Source organism: Gopherus flavomarginatus, chromosome 24 (assembly GCF_025201925.1).
Source record: "Gopherus flavomarginatus isolate rGopFla2 chromosome 24, rGopFla2.mat.asm, whole genome shotgun sequence".
In the NCBI taxonomy this organism is placed as follows: domain Eukaryota; kingdom Metazoa; phylum Chordata; order Testudines; family Testudinidae; genus Gopherus; species Gopherus flavomarginatus.
Genome location: NC_066640.1, coordinates 10237091 through 10256417, shown reverse-complemented (window position 1 = coordinate 10256417; position 19327 = coordinate 10237091). Strand labels below are relative to the sequence as shown.

The 19327-nt window shown below is 49.4% G+C and overlaps 2 protein-coding genes across 3 annotated transcripts; both read right to left on the bottom strand.

Annotated features, from left to right (window-relative positions):
- Positions 1–1089: 1089 nt before the first annotated feature.
- LOC127040248 (granzyme B(G,H)-like) lies at positions 1090–12058 on the bottom strand. Its single transcript, XM_050934167.1, has 5 exons — positions 11815–12058; positions 11564–11711; positions 8770–8905; positions 7370–7624; positions 1090–2548 (listed from the first exon to the last, which is right to left on the bottom strand). The coding sequence occupies exons 1-5, from the start codon at positions 11876–11878 to the stop codon at positions 2417–2419; spliced, it is 735 nt and encodes a 244-aa protein (XP_050790124.1). The 5' UTR covers positions 11879–12058; the 3' UTR covers positions 1090–2416.
- A 3217-nt stretch (positions 12059–15275) lies between these two features.
- Positions 15276–18697, bottom strand: LOC127040245 (duodenase-1-like). 2 transcript variants are annotated; one of them, XM_050934164.1, is made up of 5 exons: positions 18572–18697; positions 18320–18465; positions 18002–18145; positions 17229–17480; positions 15276–16215 (listed from the first exon to the last, which is right to left on the bottom strand). In XM_050934164.1, exons 1-5 carry the CDS (start codon positions 18633–18635, stop codon positions 16084–16086), a joined length of 738 nt encoding a protein of 245 aa, XP_050790121.1. In that variant the 5' UTR covers positions 18636–18697; the 3' UTR covers positions 15276–16083. The 2 variants fall into 2 exon arrangements, with proteins under 2 accessions (XP_050790121.1, XP_050790122.1); XM_050934165.1 differs by having other exon boundaries at positions 18002–18137; positions 18318–18465; positions 18572–18696.
- Positions 18698–19327: the final 630 nt, after the last annotated feature.

Here is a 19327-nt window from a genome sequence, read left to right as displayed (position 1 = left end):
CATCACCGATGTCCTCGCTGCTGAATGAGGAGAGAAAACCAGAATCCCTGACCTGGAAAGCTCAAGTTCTGCTTGGGGTTTGAGGAACAGGAGGAGACACAGATTGTGGGCAGAGCTGGTGCAAGGATGTTTCGTGCCCCAGGTGAAACTTCCACCTTGCGCCCTCCCCCATCCCCGAGTCCCCGCCCTGAGGTGCCCCTCCCGTGGCAGCTCCTCCCCTCCGCCCAGAGGTGCCCCCCCGGGACAGCTCCCCACCCCCTACCCTCCGCCCTGAGGCACCCCCCCCGCCCAGCTCACCCCTGCTCCGCCTCCACCCTGAGCACCACTTCTCCCACCTCCCAGGCTTGTGGTGCCTAAGCTGATTGGTGCTGTAAGCCTGGGAGGCGGGAGAAGTGAAGCGGCCACGGCGTGCTCGGGGAGGAGGCGGAGCAGTGGGGAGCTGCCACGGGGAGTTCCTCTGCGTACCGGCCCTCCCCGCCTTACTTGCTGCAGGTGGCCCTCCCTGTGCTTCCCTGCCCCAGCTCCCTCTATCTGAAATGCCGGCGGCGACCGAGGCAGCCAAAGATCCGGCTGCTGCCGAAGAAAACGCTGCCCCCCCCAAATCCTAACACCCTAGGCGACCACCTAGGTCGCCTACATGGTTGCACCGGGCCTGATTGTGGGGGCAGGAGGGAGGGGATTAGGGTTTTCCTGAGCCAGGGCTTGTCTACCCTGGACCTGTTTTGCTGGTCTAGCTAAGCTGGCAGAGCTCCCCTAGTGTAGATGCTGTGTTATGCTGGTGAAGAGTCTGCCACAGTAGACACACTTCCTCTTTGACATTAGCTGGGTCACCAGAAGCATTCGGCTGCTGGCAAAGTTACATCTACCCCATTTTGCCAGCCTCGCTGCCCGTTGGCCGTGCCATTCTTTTCATGCTCTTAGCCCATTTACCACTGCCGGCAAAATTTTGTTGTGCAGACTAAGCCCCAAACTGTCTAGCTGGAAATGAGACTCCCAGTGATTCACGGTTCTGGAAATAACCCCTCAGTCTCACGTTCTCAGAGCGATGTCCGGAAATGGTCAGGCAATGAGACTCGTAGCAGAGAAGGGCTCTGAAATGCAGCAGAGAGTGTATTTTTCACGCTCGGGACAATCCGGCAACGCAGCGACAAGGCAGGAATGAAGCAGCGATCAGAGCAGGGGTTATGCGTGGGTGCAGGTGTTAATCCTGGCTCGCTGGGGAGGGGCACAAGATCCTGCCAGAATTGGAAGCATCGGCCCAACTTCAGAAATGTGCATGAAGGCGGCAGTTAGACTCCCTTACCCCCACCGGTCTGGTTCTCTATGCTAATATTCCCCACCCCCGACATATATTGCGACTACCCAAGCCCCTGGTGTTCGTTTAACCTTTTGTCATGTAGATCTGCTCAGAGCTGGCTTACATGAGGGGAGGCCCTATTGTCTCCCATGCCCTGCACCTTGTGGGATCATTGACACCAGCCTAGAGTAGGAGCAAAACAATGGCAGGCAGGATGGCTCAGTGGTAAAATCACTGGCCTAGCACTTGAGAGACCTGGGGTCAAGTCCTTGCTCCAGCTGTGTGACCTTGGGCAAAACTTTTAACCTCTCTGTCCTCAGGTCCCCTTCCGTACAATGGGGATGATACAAAGAGTGCGAGGCACTTGGATGCCATAGTCATGAGGGCCAAAGTATCTTAGACAGCAGGTGCTGGACAAGGGAGAATCAGGCCCCTGGGTTAAGAATGCTGATGGCCCCGGGCAACCATGTCTGCCTTAACGCTCCCAATATTGATGCCACGGATGGAATCAGCAATGGTTCAGGACAAAATGCTCATCTAGGCACTTTGTCTCCCTTAACCCAGTTGGCACCACCTTCCCAGTGGGGTGTAAGCTGCAGTCTTAGCATTGTACGGAGATGTTTGTACGTCCAGAGCAGAGTTTCCCAAACTTTTTTTTGCCACGGAAAACTTTTTAGCCTATTACGGAACACTTATAATATTATTTTGTAGTCGTTTGGTTTTCACGTAAAAAAATTGCGTTATTTATGCTCAAATGTATTTTATTTTATTAAACAAAGCAAAAATACAAATTTAAAATGACTTGAACTAATAATTCCTAAGGGGAAAGCGCGTATAAAGAAGTACACAAATCAAGGGCAAGCGTTTTTCACAGAACACCTAGTCCCATCGTGTGGAACACAGTTTGGGAAACACTAGTCTAGAGGGATTTTTTTTTTTTTGTGACAAGGACAGAGGGGGCTCTCCATCGGCACCACTTCTTGTCTTAGCCCTAACTTGCCATTCAGAGCCCCAGAAAAGAGCAGGGAAAAAGCCACCGAATGCAGCACAAGGAAATGCCTAACTTTCAAAGGTAGCCGATGATGCAGGAGAAGGTTCAGCCTCTTCCTCTCCTGTTTGTTACTTCATGGTTTCCTTAATCCAGACAAGGTGGTAGGCAATGCTAGTGTAAAAACCAGGAGGGTATTTGAAGTCATAGGAGAAGATTCCTTCTGCTGTCCTATTGCAGACTAGAGGGTCACCACCATCCCCCTGAGAAACACAAGGAAGATGTGCACAAACATTCACTCTATATTTTCCATTCAAAAAACCACTACATTTAAAAAGAACAGGACGGCTGCAAAGGCTAGGAAATGCCAAACTTAAGGTAGCCTCTATCACCTTAACTCTGTCCTCTAGCATGTGCATACTCTCCCAACACAAGCTGACATTTTGGGCCCCATTGAAATCAACAGCAAAGCTCCCATTGATGGGGTCAAGAATTCACCTCTAGTCGATGATGTGATCATATACTCCTGGGTTGGCTGTTGTGTGTGAACAGTAATATGGCAAAATACAATATCTCCAGTGGTTTCTTTGACTGTGTTGATGACAACTTCTTGCTTCAGAAGTTGGAGGAATTAACCCAGGGGGCAGCTGTTTTAAACTTGATTCTGACTAATGGAGGAATTGGTTGCAAATCTAAAGGTGGAAGGTGACTTAGATGAAAGTAGTCATGAAATGATAGGTTTCATGATTCTAAGGACAAGGAACCAGAGCAGCAGCATAGAATAGCAGGGTTAGAAGGGACTTCAGGTGGTCATCTAGTCCAATCCCCTGCTCAAAGCAGGACTAATCCCCAACTAAATGCCCAAATGGCCCCCTCAAGGATTGAGTTCACAACCCTGGGTTTAGGAGGCCACTGCTCAAACCACTGAGCTATCCCTCCTCCAACAAGGGCAGGGGCCTTCAAAAAAGCAGACTTTAACAAACTCAGAGAACTGGTAAGGAGGCTCCCCCAAGAAGAAAATCTGGGGTGAGGGCGGGAAAGGAGTCCATGAAAGCTGGCATTTTGTCAGCGAGATAATATTAAAGGCATAACAAAAAACTATCCCAATGCAAAAGGAAAGCTAGGAAGAATAAAAGGCTGCATCAGGAGATCTCGAATGACCTGAAAATCAAAAAGGAATCCTACGAACAGTGGAAACATGGACAAATTACTAAGCATGAGAATGGAAGAAAAGCGCAAGCTTGTAGGGATAAAATCAGAAAGGCTGAGGCTCAGAATGAGTTACACTTGGGGCAAGGGTCATAAGAGGCAATAAGAAGAGGTTCTATAATTATATGAGGAGCAAGAGAAAGATGACAGTAAGTGTAGGCCCACTGCTTAGTAAGGAAGGAGAGCTAATAACAGACAACACCAAGAAAGTCCAGGTGATGCCTTCTGTGACAGACCCAGGCCAGTGGGATACAGCAGAGTAGTTGAAGATATACTAGCCACTGGATAAGCAGTTTTCTGTTCCCTGAGTGACCAGGGTAGGGGCTGCTCCAGGCTAGGGTGGACACATGACTCCAATTAGCCTGAAAAGAGTCAGTTGAAGCTGTTAGGCTAATGAGAACAGCTGGCTCCAATTAACCTGCAAAGGTCACACCGCGCACAGTCAACCTGTAGAACTCCTTGCCTGAGGAGGTTGTAAAGGCCAGGACTATAACAGGGTTTAAAAGAGAACTGGATAAATGCATGGAGGTTAAGTCCACTAATGCCTATTAGCCAGGATCAGTAAGGAAGGGTGTCCCTAGCCTCTGTTTGTCAGAGGATGGAGATGGGTGGCAGGAGACAGATCACTTGATCATCACTGTTAGGTTCACTCCCTCTGGGGCACCTGGCATTGGCCACTGTCGGTAGACAGGATACTGGGCTGGATGGACCTTTGGTCTGACCTAGTAAAGAACATTCTTATGTTCTTATGAGTCAGGTGCGGCTGTTAAGCTAATGTGAACACCTGACTCTAATTAAGGCCGCTCTGATACTATCAAAGGGCTCACTCCAGTCAGGCAGAGGAGAGGAAGTGCGGCTGAAGGGCTGGGTAATGAAGACACCCTCAAGCCACCCTAGGGTAAGGGTGAAGAAGGCATTGAGAGAGAGAAGTGGGGGAGCTGTGGGGAAGTGGCCCAGGAAAATGTAGCAACTCTGGCAGTGAAAGGTCGGCTGCCAACAGCTGCTGCCATTAAAGTCACTGGGTCGGAACCCAGAGTAGAGGGCTGGCCTGGGTTCCCCCCAGCTCACCACTACAGAAACACCTCCTGGAAGGGGAAGTCAGGCCCCTGCCAGGACAGGAGGCTAAACTGTTCGGGAATAAGCCTGTAGGGACAACAGAGACTGTGGGAGTTTTCTCACCACCCTCCTTGCTGGCTTATGATGAAAAGGGCTCAGCAGGCTGTGACCCTGGCCCTAGAGGGAGAAGGGCTACGTGGGGAGTCACAGTGAGCCACTGAGGCTGGTGTAATCCACCAGGAAGCATGGGACCCACTGACACAAGGTCGGCACCCTGCCGCACTACTTTGCTTCAGTCTACATAAAAAAGGTTAACTGTGGCCAGATACTTAGCACAATTAATATTAACAACAAGGGGGAAGCCAGAAAACGGAAAGACCAGGTTAAAAAATATTTAGATAAGTTAGATGTATTAAAGTTGGCAGGGCCTGACAAAATTCACCATTGGGTTCTGTAGAGGGGTGGTCACCCACTCCTGCCCTGAAAGGCTTCAAACAGCCCTGGAAGAGGGTTGGGGCAGGGGGAAAGCTAGGCTGATTGGCAGAGCAGCCACAGCTGGGCCATGCCCCAATCAGCCACAGCTGGCCTGTATAAAAAGGCTGTGAGCCAGAGGCACAGAAAGAGTCTCTCTCCAGGCTGGGAGAGAGCAGGGCCTGGCTGCCTAGCAGAAAGGGTGCTAGGAGTGATGCAGGGCTGGGGAAAGCCAGGAGAGCTCCTGGCTGGCAACTTCCCAGGCTACAAGGCCTGGTTTAAGGCCCTGGAGGTACTGGGTTGCCGGGAAAGGCAGCAGCTCAAAACGTCCCTTGACGAGATGTCTGGCTTATACAGACTACAGTCAGCCCCAGCGAAAAGGGGCTTGGTGATGACTGGCAGTAGCCCAGGCTGAGGCAAGGTGGGGATTAGAGGGTTGGGGGTTCCCCATAGAGGGGAGACCCTGAGACTGAGGGGTATTGCCAGGGGGCAGCACCCCAGATAATGGGGCACCGGGTCCGGGAGGGACACGGGGGCCAAGCGGCAGCGGGACACTGACCTGCAGAGGGCGCTCTGGAGGCTGGCAGAACTAATTTCCAAGACAGCCAGCAGGAGGTGCTGCAGGGGTGAGTCCCAAATCGCTACAGGTTCTTAAGGAACTAGTTGAAGCAATTATCTTCGAAAACTTATAGTGGGTGGGTGAGGTCCCAGAGGACTGGAGAAGAGCAAACACAGTACCTCTCTTCAAAAAGGGGGAACAAAGAGGACCTGGGGAATTATAGACCAGTCAGCCTAACTTCGATACCAGGAAAGACACTAGAGAACAAACTATTAAACAATTAGTTTGTAAGCAGTTAAATTGTAAGAATTAGCGACCATGAATTTGTAAAAAAGTAATCATGTCAAACCAACCAAATTTCCTTCTTTGATGAAATTACTGGCCTAGTGGATGAGGGGAAGCAGTGGAGGTGAGATCTTGATTTTTAGTAAGGCTTTTGACACAGTCCCACGTGATGTTCTTATAAACAAACTAGTATCTTAGTGGGGTCTTCAAGAGTTTCATTAATGACTTGGAGTGGAGAGGATGTTTATAAAATTTGCAGATGACACCAAGCTGGGAGGGCTTGCAACACTTTGGAGAACATTAGAATTCAAAATAATCTTGATAAATTGGAGAACTGGTTTGAAGTCAACACGATTCAACGTAATAAAAACAAAGGACTTCACTCAGGAAGTAGAAATCAATGGCATAACTGCAAAATGGGGAATAACTGGCTAGGCGGCTTTACTGCTGAAAGGGACCTGGGGGTTATGGTGGATCACAAACTGAATATGAGCCAGTTAGGAGGTAACTGTCCCAGTTTACTTGGCAGATGAGGTCTCAGCTAGAGTGCAGTGTCCAGTTCTGGGTGCCACACGTTAGGACAGACGTGGACAAACTGGAGATTCAAGAGGAGAGCAACAGAAGTGATAAAAGTTTTAGAAGATTTGATCTATGAGGAAAGGTTGAAACAGCTGGGCATGGTTAGTCTTGGGAAATGAAGACTGGGGTGGGGGGGGACATAAGTCTTCAAATGTGTTGATGGTTGTTATACAGAGGACGGTGATCAATTGTTCTCCAAGTCCACTGAAGATAGGACAAGAAGTAATGCGTTTATTACTGCAACACATGAGATTTAGATTATATATTAGGAAAAGCTTTCAGCTCTAAGGATGGCTAAGTACTGGAATCGATTGCAAAGGGAGGCTGTGGAATCCCTGGCATTGGGGGTGTTTAATAACAGATGGGACAAACACTCGTCGGGAATGGTCTGCATTTACTGGGCCCTCTCTCAATGCAGGAGCTGGATAGATGATCTCTTGAGGTCCTTCCAGCTCTGCTTTTCTATGATTCCCCCTGGGGTCATCTTTGCTTCCACCTGCTCAAAGTAGCTACCCACAGGAACAGGAGTGTCTTTGGCTCACTCAGTACAAGCGCAAGTGACCCCATGAGGGTCAAGTCCAGGAGGAACCAGGCTCAGGATACAACACAGGCCTGGTGGCAAATTTCTGGAGTGCCTTTTCAGCTAACATTGGCAGGGACAGGAAGAAACGGAGAGGGACCTACAGAAGAAGACATTACAGAGAGACAGAGGAGGAAAACAGAAGTTGGTAGGAGAAACAAAATAACCAAGACAAAGGGACAGGCACCTGTCTTGGCCAGAATGTTGTTTTAAACTAGCGATAGTAACCCAGATCGTTTACAGATCAAGACCTTCCAAGGTTGGGCTACGGCCATGTACCTCTTGGTAGCCCTTTACCCGGCCTGCCTCCCCTGTCATCCTCCCCTAGACATGGCTGCTACTGACCTGGCTGCAGTTATTCACCCGGCGTTTGCTAGCTACACAGATGATGCTTTTAATTATAATCCCGGGGTTAACAGAGTGGCATTCCTTTTGTGGCCAGATGTTGACGTTGGTCTCAAACAGCTTGTTGGTGGCATTTCCCATGTCGATATGGCTCCATCCAGCTGTGCTGCACTGGCTCCCCGGGCCGACATTTCCTTTGGCCTTGGGCAGGTCAATGGCATGGACGTATTTATTTACTCTGGCTTTCCCCTTCAGCTGGGGTAGGGGAGATCCAGAAATGCATTAATGGTTTTAAATATCGCCCAACAGAGGTGCTGTCACCTGCACATTTCTAAGGGAGCAGAACGCCATACTGCCTCTGCTGCTTCTCCCCTAACCATTGCATCAAACCAAACTACTTTCCAGGCACCTCCTGGCCTGTGCCCACCCAACGCCCTATCCTTGCTTGTGCAATCAAGAGCTTGACTCCTGCCCTCGACTGCCCATGAGACTGGCCTCCATTGCCCATTTGTTATGCTCTCAGATAAGCCCCTTTGTGCTCTCTCTCCCCTGCTGCCCCTCTCGTGTGTGAGGAGCTCCCCATAAACATCCCCAAAGCCGCCCCGTTCCCCTTCCAACACCTCCTCAAACTGTCCTTTGGCATGGTGGTGACACAAACCTTGACAATCAGTAGGCAGCTGCCGTGATCACTGGCCAGCATGCTGCCCGATTAAATACCGTCTCCTTTGTTTCCTTGTACTCCCCCATCCATCTGCCTCTTGTTTTAGACTAAGATCTTTGGGGCAGGGTCCAGTTTTTTGTTCTGTTTTTGTACAGGGCCTAGCGCAACTGGGTCGTGGTCCATGTCTTGGGCTGCTGGGTATTACTACAATACAAATCTTCATCCAAGTCATGCTCTACAGGGCGGGGTCTGTGCCCTCCATCTCAGCAGCAGCAGGGCTGCCCAGAGTGGGGGCAAGTGGGGCAATTTGCTTCGGGGCCCACGGGGGCCCAGCGAGCCCAGACCTGGCGGCAGTCCAGGTCTTTGGCAGCATTTCAGCGGTCGTGGGGGCGGGGGGCCCTTCAGTGCTGCTGAAGAAAGGGAGTGACTGAAGGGCCCCTCGCTGCTGAAATACCACCTAAGACCCGGACCGCCGCTGGGTGAGTACAAGTGCCACAGTTCCCCCGCTTTGTCCCAGGTCCCCTGAATCCTCTGGGCGGCCCTGAGCGGCAGAACCCAGATGATGGACCTTAACTGCCCCCCCGATCCAACCTCTGGGGAAAGGGCAGAGTCAGCTCTGCACATTGTCTTCATCTCCCCTCTGGCATAAATTACCCCTGACCATGGTCAAGTGCCAAACCTCCCATGGTGCCCAGAGGTATGAACCTGGAAGTGAATATTAGCCCAATAAATCTGTTACCTTCAGCAAAAGGATGTCATTGACTTTAGTACGTTCTTTGTAGTCGGGGTGCGGGTGGTAGCTCTGAACTGCGAACGTTTGCTGGGAGTTCTCTTGCTTGTGGATATTGTGAGCTCCTAAGATGACTGTCAGGTTCCTGAAATTGGCAAAAGCAAATCAATTGTTAATCCCTTTTCCTTTTCTGGCCTGCTCTGTAGCGGGCAGCTGGTCCTGGCACCCATCCATTAGCTGCCTAGAAAAGATGCTGCAGCCATAAACCAAAGGAAACCTATTACTCAGCCTAGGGATTTGTAGATAATGAACATCTGTTAGCTGATTGCTGATTAAAGTGAGCACATGTTCTCCTTACACTGCCAGAGTAACTAGTGGGTCCTTAATACACTTGAGAATCGGGCCTGTGTCTGGGAGTTTGGGGAACTTTGGCCATCAGGACTCCTGGGTTCTACTCCCAACTCTGCTGCTGACTCACTGTGTGGCTTGGGACACATCACAGGCCCTCTGTGCCTGAGTTTCCCTGGCTTTAAAATGAGAGTTGAGGGTATTCATCTGAGGGTTAATTAGCATTTGTAAAACCCTTGAATGCTGATGTAATTAAACTGTGCTGTGTTTGTCAGCAGCAACAGAGGCGAGTCATCGAGCGGGGTCTGTTTCCACTGGAGTCCCGGAGGGATCGATTCTTGGCCCTACACTATTTAATATCAATGACCTGGAAGACACCATAAAATGATCATGGATAAAGCTTGCAGATGGCACACAAATTAAAGGTGTTGTAAAGGACCAGGAGGGACAGGCTGCCGATTCAGAGCAATCTAGGTTGGCTGGTAAACTGGGTGCAAGCAATCAATGTGGTTTTTCATATGGCTAAATGTGTTCATCTTGGAACAAAGACTGTCGGCCATACTTCCAGGATGGGGGAGCTCTATCCTGGGATGCAGGGACTCTGAAAAAGACTATGTTGGAGAGTGCAGATAATCAGCTGAACAGGAGCTCCCAGTCAATCTGTGCCCCCATGGCAGGATGCATAAATGGGGGATTCTCGAATAGGGAGTACAGGGGTTATACTACCTCTGACTTTGGCACTGGTGCGGCCACTGCTGGAATCCTCTATTCAGTTCTTGTGCCCATAATTGAAGAAGGGTGTTGATAAATTGGAGAGGGTTCAGAGAAGAGCCGCAGGAATGGTTAAAGGATCGGAAAACCTGCCTGAGAGTGATTGACTCAAGCAGCTCCATCTATTTAGATCAGCCAAGAGAAGGTTAAGGGGCGACTTAATCACAGTTTTTCAGTATCTATACAGGGAACAAATATTTAATAAAGGGCTCTTCAGTCTAGCCGGGAAAGGTCCAATACAGTCCAGTGGCTGGAAGGCAAAGCTAGACACATTCAGACTGGAAATAAGGAATATTGTTTTCACAGTGAGTATTTAACCACTGGAACAATTTACCTAGTGTGAGGGTGGGGGTGGATTCTCCTTCACAGACGAGTTTTAAATCTGCTTCAAACAGATCTGCTCCAGGGGTTATTTTGGGGCAGTTCTCGGGCCTGTGCCATACAGGAGCTCAGATAAGATGATCACAGTGGTCCCTTCTGGCCTTAGGAACTATGAATCAATAGTTATAAATACTTTAATAATTCTGGAGTTAAGCACTTTAAAGTGTTTTCAGATAAAACCTCGCACCCTGGGCCCTGGCCTGGTGATCTCCCACTGGAGAGAATCTCCCTGCCACTCCCAGCTCTTTCAATCAAAGTGGGACACTCCCCGCTCCAGGTGCACTCTGCTCTTAGTGGGAAGGAATTAGGGGAGGGCAGAAATGAGTTGCAAGCTTTTGGAGGATGATGTTCTGCAGTAGAACTGAGCAAAATGTGGACAGAAGGTTTCAGTTTGGTTTGGTTTTGTGTTTTCTTTTTCCCCTGAACAAGGTTGATTTGATGACATTGAAAGATTTTTGTGAATTTGTGTCCGTTTCAGTGAAAAATTAAAAAAAAAATTCAGATATACCTCTCTTAAAGAACTGGAAGGGACTCTGAAGGGTCATTAAGTAGAGTTGAGTCTAGTCCCCTGCCTTCACTAGCAGGACCAAGTACTGATTTTGCCTCAGATCCCTAAGTGGCCCCCTCAAGGATTGAGCTCACAAACCCCAGGTTTAGCAGGCGAATGCCTAAACCACTGAGCTATCCCTCCCCCCTCTAATTGTTTTGACCAACAAAAGTCTGAAAAAGTCAGTGCTCTTCAGTTCAAAAATGTCAAAGTACTTTTTTTTTGAATGGGGGGTTGTCAAAATGACTTTTAGAGCTTTCTTTCAATTTTATCACAAAATGCAAACATCTGAAAATACCTCTCAACATCTAAACGTTTTGTTTGACCCTATATATAGATATATATGTCACTGAAAATTTCTTAAAAAATCATTCAGGTTGACCCAAAAAGATTATTTTCAGTGTGTTTGGAATGGCCACTGAACCAAAAAATCCGTTCTATGGTTCTAGATACAAAGTGGGGGAGGTAATATCTCTTATTGGTGAAGAGCTCTGAGTAAACTCTAAAGCTTGTTTCTCTCGCCAACAGACAGTCCAATAAAAGATATTACTTCCCCCACCTTGTCTGTCTAATACCCTGGGTCCACTACAGTACCCCACCAGTGCATACATTGTTTGGTTTATCTGCTGTACATGTGAGGTTTAAACTTGAGAGAGAGGTATTTATTATTTATACTGTGAGAGTGCCTGGCACCCCCTGTCATTGATCAGGAGCCCCTTGCATCAGGTGCTGTACAAATACAGAAGAAAATCTTACCCCTTGCAGTGAGCAGCCGTCATCACCCAGCCTGGGCTTACCAGAAATCCCCCACAGAAATGCGAGTTGGACCTGTTCAGATAGGCCATGTAGGGTCTGGAGTGGGGCACGGCTTCATGCCCCCCCACAATATCACTCCATGAAGCTCCTGAAAGAGAAAGATGCTCCTGGTGATGTGACTGGTCGATTCTCTCCTCACCTGGTGCATGGACCCCTGGTTGTTGTCCAACCCCCTGGCTTTCTCTACTAACCAGCATGGGTGGAAGTAGGGGACAGCAGAGTAAGCAGGATTAAGAGGTTGCAGGGCTGGCTCATCTTGGAGTTCTCAGCTTCACCAATCCCCTTCCAGCCTGGGTTGCAATTAGGGTCTCCAGCAGCTCCCTGCCTGGTTTTATAGCCTGAGACCCGTGAGCTTCAGCACCTAGGAAACCACAGGGTTTGGGCTCATCTGACTAATCAACGTAGAATCAGTTTGCTCATGCACAGCCCTGGAGCACTAGCTACAAAGTGCATCTCTCAGCAGCATGGTTATTGTGGTCAGGGTAAAACTCACCCCCTACGGAGCCAGCACAGGTCTTGTCTCAGTGAGATCCCACCCAGGACCTCTTCTGAAGGTTAAAGTGGCACCTTCTACACAAGGCATTTTAGCTTTGAGTTGTAGGTTCCCGGGAGTGGAATCAATTTCATTGAAAATAATTCTTTGCCGCCCTCATGTAGCAACTTCTTCCAAGTTATTTACAGTGGTGCCAGGTCACAGTTCAGGGCAGTTGCACCTGGACTCCTGCTCTGGGCTCCAGGTAGGACACCCATGTTCAGGTCTTCACCTCTTATGGGTGGGAGACACGTGTCTCTCTCCCTTCTGACCAGGGTATTTCTAGGCTGCACAGTTCCCTGCCTTCACTGTGTTATTTCAGGCAGAAGGCAGGCTATCTAAGCAGACCTGCTTTGCCTCTGCCCTCAAAGCCACTACACCGTGTCATTGCAGCAGTTAGAAGCTAGTCACCAGCTAGGCCTTTCTAAGCAAGCTGAGTTTATTCTTAAGATAAAAGTACTGCAGGGAAAACCTACCCCAAACCATAAAAGAACCTACCTGCATGCTAATAGGCTGACCAGAGATTCCCCCTGCTCCCCCAACATGGACTCTGGCAGGAGCCATCCTCCCAAACCTCACCTGGGGGCTTTCCTGTGGATTCAAGTTCATCACACCCTTTGCTCAGAATGACAACCCACTGTCAGTAGGCCAAAGTCCTTCCAGTTGTTCCCTTAGGAGTAGGGCCCTCCAGGGACCAGGCGTCTTGTCCATTTAAGGTCAGGCTTGACAAAGCCCTGGCTGGGATGATTTAATTGGGGATTGGTCCTGCTTTGAGCAGGGGGTGAGACTAGATGATCTCCTGAGGTCCCTTCCGACCTATGATTTGCTGGATCAGGGAGGAGGCCCTGAGTCAGTTTAAATTCAGGTTATTTATCTCAACCTCTTTTCTTTATCTGCTAGTCTCCAGAGAATCCACCTTGAAGAGACCAGGAATCGGTGTCAGTTGACAATGGGTCCCCTCCCCAGGGTGATGCTTCCCAGGGCTGGTAACCAGAGGAATTCCATCAGCATACCCCCTCCTCCGAGAGGTGGTACATACAATCTCACAATCACACACGGACAATTGCATTTTTAATACAGTGGACAGCTCAAGGAGCTCAGTCTGTTTAATTTAACAAAGAGAAGTTGAAGGGTGACTTGATCCCAGTCTGTAAGTATGGAAATCGGAGCAAATAGTTAATAATGGGCTCTTCAGTCTAGCAGAGAAAAGTAGAACTTGATCCAGTGGCTGGAAGTTGAAGCTAGAGAAATTCAGCCCGGAAATAAGATGCACATTTTTAATGATGAGACTAATTAACCATTGGAACAATTTAATTCAGTATGATGTGTCCAGGATATTGCAGGAAATTGCTGTCTGTCACAGCCAGCTCTTGTGATTTGATAACGAGCCTTGCAATATTTAGGATTATTCATAAAGCCCCAGCTTCTGGAGTCACATGATTATGTGAAAATCTCAGCTCTTGGGGGGGAGAGGGAAGTAAGTTTCTAGCCCTTATTGTTGAGGAGAAAAGATGGAAAATGTGACAAGAGTGTGATCTAAAGTCTCAGAATCCAGGCAGTAAAGAACCTAAAATGTATTAATTAAAAACAACAAACACATGATTTTTAATTCAATCTTGTGAATAGTTTTTGGAGCCTGGCTCATCATTTCTGATGTTTGGCTGTTGTTTGTCAGTGCAACTTATTTGTCTTACATGCAAAAACCAGAAAGACAATCCAGAATGATTTCCTTACCAGCATTGTTCCCCACTGCATTTGTATAGCATCTCAAACCATCCATGCAACATCTGTGCTAGGGGGGTTAAAATCTTAAAAGCAACTTTGCCAGCTCCCCTTCAAAGCTTTCCGTACCAAACCTCCCTCCTTTATCAACCTACTTTCATTAGGAGTTCTGGAGACAGAGTGGGTTTGATCACGTTAGTGCTACTGAAGCCAAGGGACCTATACTGATCAACACCATCTGGAGATCTTGCCTGCCGATTTGCTGATGATTGTGATGGAGGATGGGCCATCTGGGTGGAGCCTGAGAGTCTTAAACGTTGGGGTTTGGAGATAATGTTATCAGCGATGGTTGTGATAAAGTTGTCACGTCTACATGTTGATAGCATCCTTTCCACGGTCACAGATTTTTTTCCATGGTGTCTCGTTGTTTTTGCTGATACAGACTAACACAGCTACCCCTCTGAAATCTGCCATTTAGATTGTTATCGGAAGCCACGAGCCTTCTCTCCACTTTTATGTTTGACTGACAGCTTTAAACCCAGCTAGAACAGATGAGTTTCAATCTGTGGCCCATGAGTGTTTCTAACTCCCATGTGGTAAATAGTGAGATGCTCAGATGAGGGGGTAACGGGGTCCAGATCACACCCTAAGTTCCTAGTCCACTGTCTTGTCTCTGTCTTGTCTCTAACAGTGGCTAGAACCAGCTGCTTCTGAATAAAGCATAAGAAACCCAGTTATTAGATAAATTACCCCAGAGAAGCTTCTTCCTATCCCCCGTGGTTAGCTTTGGGCTAGAAACTTTTTTATGAAATGAAGGCTGAGAAAGGAAAACACCAAGAGGTCGTGATAGGCAATGAAATCATGCGAGTTAGTAATGCTGGATGCGCTCAGCACTGGCCCGACTCTGCTCCGACACTGGGAGTTTTCCTCCTCTCGAGATCTATCTAGCAGCGATCAGTGACAGACCCAGGACCACAAGAAAAGCGCAAGGAGGCAGCGGGCCGAATGTGAGAGGGTATGTGTCTAAACTGAACGGCAAAGCTAAACAGGTGGGTTATGCATTCCCAGCAATAAGGACCAAGGACACCTACAGGTCATGCCCCTCCCATTTGCAGAGTTCCCACTGAACAGGAGATATTAAAGGCTGCGCAGTCCAGAATCAGAAAACCACATGGGTCTTTTTCAGTTCTGCTGGGGCACTTCCCTCTGTGGCCTGGGAAGTCAAAAGAGGACTGGTCTCCCCTGGGCTGACTTGCTCATTTACACCCAGGCAACCTTCTGAAATCAAAGGCCCTGCCCCATTGCAACTGGAGCAGAATTTGGCCCCTTGTGTTTGTCTGGAGAATGATCAGAAACCCACTGAAGCAAGACGTTGTGAAGTAGGAGACTGACACGCTGTGAAATGCAGATTGGCGTTTATTTTTCAAGCTTGTTATATGCCCGGCATCGCAGCGAGCGATAGAGAAGGAATGGAGCAGTGACCAGGGCGAAGGAGGTGTGAGAATATAGGGTTGGAGAGTCTCCCCCCTCTTAGAGGGACTGGCAAGGATTCAGACTTCTGCTGCTGCATTCTTTGCTTTGCTTCTGCTCTGACAATGTGGCACCAGCTGAAAATGCCAGGGAGAGAAACTCCCTTGTAAACCCAAGTGAAGCCCAACCTCAGCCTGGACTGAGCCGGGGGAAACAAATCAGGGGACGCCCAGGAGGGAGCGAGCATGGGTCAGAGCTTTCCTCTCCAGGTGATCCAAAACCACCTCCTTGGGCCGATTTCAACTCACTTCAGTGCACCCTGCTCTAGAATCATCCCTGATTCTGCTCTCATGGTCTTAGCACCATCCCGGAGACTGGACAGCTGTGCCCTATTCACGTCAACAGGGGCAGAAGGAATCCTGAAGCCCCTCAGAACAGCAAAGCTGCTGCTTCTTCAGGGGACCAGTCAAGAGAATATTAACTCGGGGCTGAAAACTTGACATTCCTCTCCTGAGCCAACAGAACCCAGGTGACAAGGGAACTGCTGGGCCTGCAGGCCTTCAGATCTACAGTAACCAGGCCATAGAGGCACCTAGAAAGAGTCTTGTCCCCTGTGGTTTCAGACAACACCCCAAAGGGAGAAAAGGCTGGAGGATGCAACATAAGGGAAAGCAGCATGGGTCTCAAAGGCAGAAGATGCTGGAGGAGAAGCTGGAGCATCTCCCTCTCCGGTCCTCTAGCCCATAATCTTTTTGATCCATGGAAGGTAGTTAGCAATGCGGGTGTAGACACCAGGAGGGGCGCTGTAGCCAAAGGAGACAATTCCCTGCGCCACTCCGTTGCAGATCATAGGCCCCCCAGAATCCCCCTGCCAAACAGAGAAGAGGAGACACTTCAGAGGCCCTCTGGTTATGGGGCCAACTTAATCCCTAGTGTAACTTGATGGACTTCTATACTCTTACCCCCAGGGTCAACCCATTAAGCCGGCTGTTCTGCACAAACCCAATGCAGTCGCCCCATGTCACAGGCACTGCAATCACTGGGAGTGACTGCGCCTCATGGCTGATGTTCCCGAGTGAGCATTACTGGAGCAGTGACGCTGCAGCAGTGTAGGCCGTACAAACCCATCCAGAACCCTGGGTAAGCACTCCCAGGTCTGGCCCATGCTGCCGTGCTTCACTGCTGTGGCACCCAAGTCCGCTAAATTAAAGCCAGCTCGGCCATGTGTACACAAGTGGTGCTTGCCCCCTGTGACCGCGACAGGCACACGCTGTCTGGGCTAATAATGGAGTTTTCATCTCGCGCCAGTTCCAAACAGCAGCAAGGAAAAAACTGGTCTTGGAAAACGGAGGGAAGTTTCCAAAGGGAGAGGTGTTTTGAATCGAAAAATCAAAATGTTCTGTTTTGAAAAGGTCAAACCAACGTGTTTCAATTTTGTTCAGAAATTGGGAAAGGGGGAAAGGGAGGGAGTTGGGTTTTTTTTATTTACCGAAACCATTGGGTGAATTGAACACAACTTGGTACAATGTTTTGGTTGACCTAAATCTGCATGTTTTTGCAAAAAGAAAAGGGGGGAGGAGGTTGAAAAATGTTAACCAGCTCTGGTGCAGATGACACTCACTAAGGAACCCATCGTTGCCAAGCTGTGTGCTTCCACAGGCCTCCGGGCTCAGCAGCAAACCCTCCTTCAGGAGCTGAATGCAGGGCTTCTGTCAGCCTGGGTAGCAAGAAACCACAGAGGGGGAACCCTTATGGGAGACACATGAGCTGGCAGGAGATTTGCATCCATGAGCATCCCTCCTCTTGGAGTGGCACCTAAGTAGCTTGCCTGGTGCCCACACTTCCCCATGCCACCCGTTTGCCGGTGTTTCCAGCACTGACCTGGCTGGCGTCCTTGAGCTGGTGGAAGCTGCCGGCGCAGAGCATGCCATCGTTGAGGTGGGGGTAGACGTTGAGGCATTTCCTGCGGCTGTAGATGGTGATGTTAGTCTCAAAGAGCCTGGTAGTGACCTCCTTTTCGTCAATGAGGCCCCATCCTGCTATGCTGCACTTGGTGTCGGTGGGGATGTCGCTGCTGCTTTTGGGCAGGGGGATGACCTGGACGTATTTATTCAGCTTGGCCTTCGCTGTCAGCTGGGTGGAAGGAAGAGGAGGAGTATTAAGCCCCAAGAACTAGTCAATGGAGTCTGGAGGCAGGGGTCATGCTGTGAGAATGGCTCAGGAAGATGTCCAGTAGCCCTACCTGGCCAGGTGATGGGAGAGGCTGAGCATCCTCAGAGCCAGTGCTCAGCAACGTACAGCAATGGGCCCTGAGCAGTCTAGGGGACAGGAGGGAGGCAATACTGGAGAACATGCAGCTTGCAGGGGATGTGGGACAGTGCAGTTGACACTGGGTGATCTATTCTGAGAGGGGCTGAGTGCTTCTGACCCTCAGGGAACTCCAGGAAGGGTGAGGCTGCAGGATCTGCCCATGGTTTCCTTTCTCTGGCTGGACATCTTGAAATAATAAAGCCCAGTTTGCAAAGTGAGTTTTGACTTCTTCCCATACAGCACAAGGCATAAAATTCTCTCTGTTCTCAGCCATCTGCACTTAGCCCTTCACCCCCCAAAGCAGCTGCCAGGGGGACCTCCCCTGCTGCAGACAAGTCACTTACCTTGAGCAGCATTATGTCATTAATTAGGGAGATATTGTTGTATTCAGGGTGTTCGTAGTAGGTTTCAACCCCCAACACCTGCTGAGACTCCTCTGGCTCATGGATATTGTGAGCTCCCAGGACCACAGTGATATCCCTGAAACCAGGAGGAGGCAGCATGGGTCACTTTCCCGGGCACAGCCCCTCTCCCCTTCCCCGAGCAACAGGGGCGAGGGTGCAGAGACAACTGGCTTCACACAGACGGGCAGATGACTCCTGCTTTAAAATTTATTCCGTCAACCAGCCTGAGAAGGACAAACCTGGCGACAGTACCTACCCCATGCAGTGAGCGGCGGTCATCAGCCAGTCCGGGGCCACCAGAAACCCCCCACACTGGAACTCACTGGGAAACTTCAGAGCTGCCATGTAGGGTCTGGAGTGGGGCTTAGCTTCATGCCCCCCAACAATCTGACTCCGCAAAGCACCTGAAAGACACACAGACTCCCGAGTGGGAGAAGAGGGGATGGCTCCTTCCTCCACTGGTGCATGGACCCTGGAGAGTCACCCTAGCCCATGGCTTCCTCTACTCACCAGCATGGGTCGAGGGGTAGGACAGCAGGGAAAGCAGGAGCAGGAGACATTGGGGCCTCTCCATCTCTGAGTTCACAGCTCCTTGGATCTTCTTCTAGGATCGGCACCAACCTGAGCCTCCTGCTGCCCTGTGGCTGGTTTTATAGCCTCAGGCCAACGAAACTCGGAAACCAGGAAACCACATGTGCTGGGCTGATCTAAATGATCCAGGCACAATCAGATCCTTGTGCGACTATCTGCTACTTCCTCTCCACTTGCCTCTGGTCACTCGCTTCAGATACTCGGAAGCTGGCCCAAGTTGACAGCTTCTGGGGGCGTGCAGGACAATGTGTCTCTTTGTTCCTAGCAGGGCAGGCCAGTCAGCAGGACCTGTGGGAGAGTAGTGGCTGTGTTAACAGGCCCTGTTTAAAATAAACACAAACCTGGCTCCATAAAGCACCTTCCCAGCGTGATGTTGCCGTCTATGTGCTTTTATACAAATATGCTAATGAGGGAATCTAATGTAACTGGAATATGCTTCATGCAAACGGTCTCTTGTAAGGTATCATTACGAAGCTTATAATCTACTGAGTGTGGTCTTCCTAGTTCTATAAATGTATCACTCTTGTATCTAAAACTAGAAATATGAAATATAACTCTGCGGGCCTATTGTCATTATCCAAAGTGTTGGCAATTAATGGTGGTTGGGAATCTTGATGGCTCCCAACAACCAGGACAATTGACTGGCTGGCTCTGTTTGCAGGCAGGCCTTCCTGT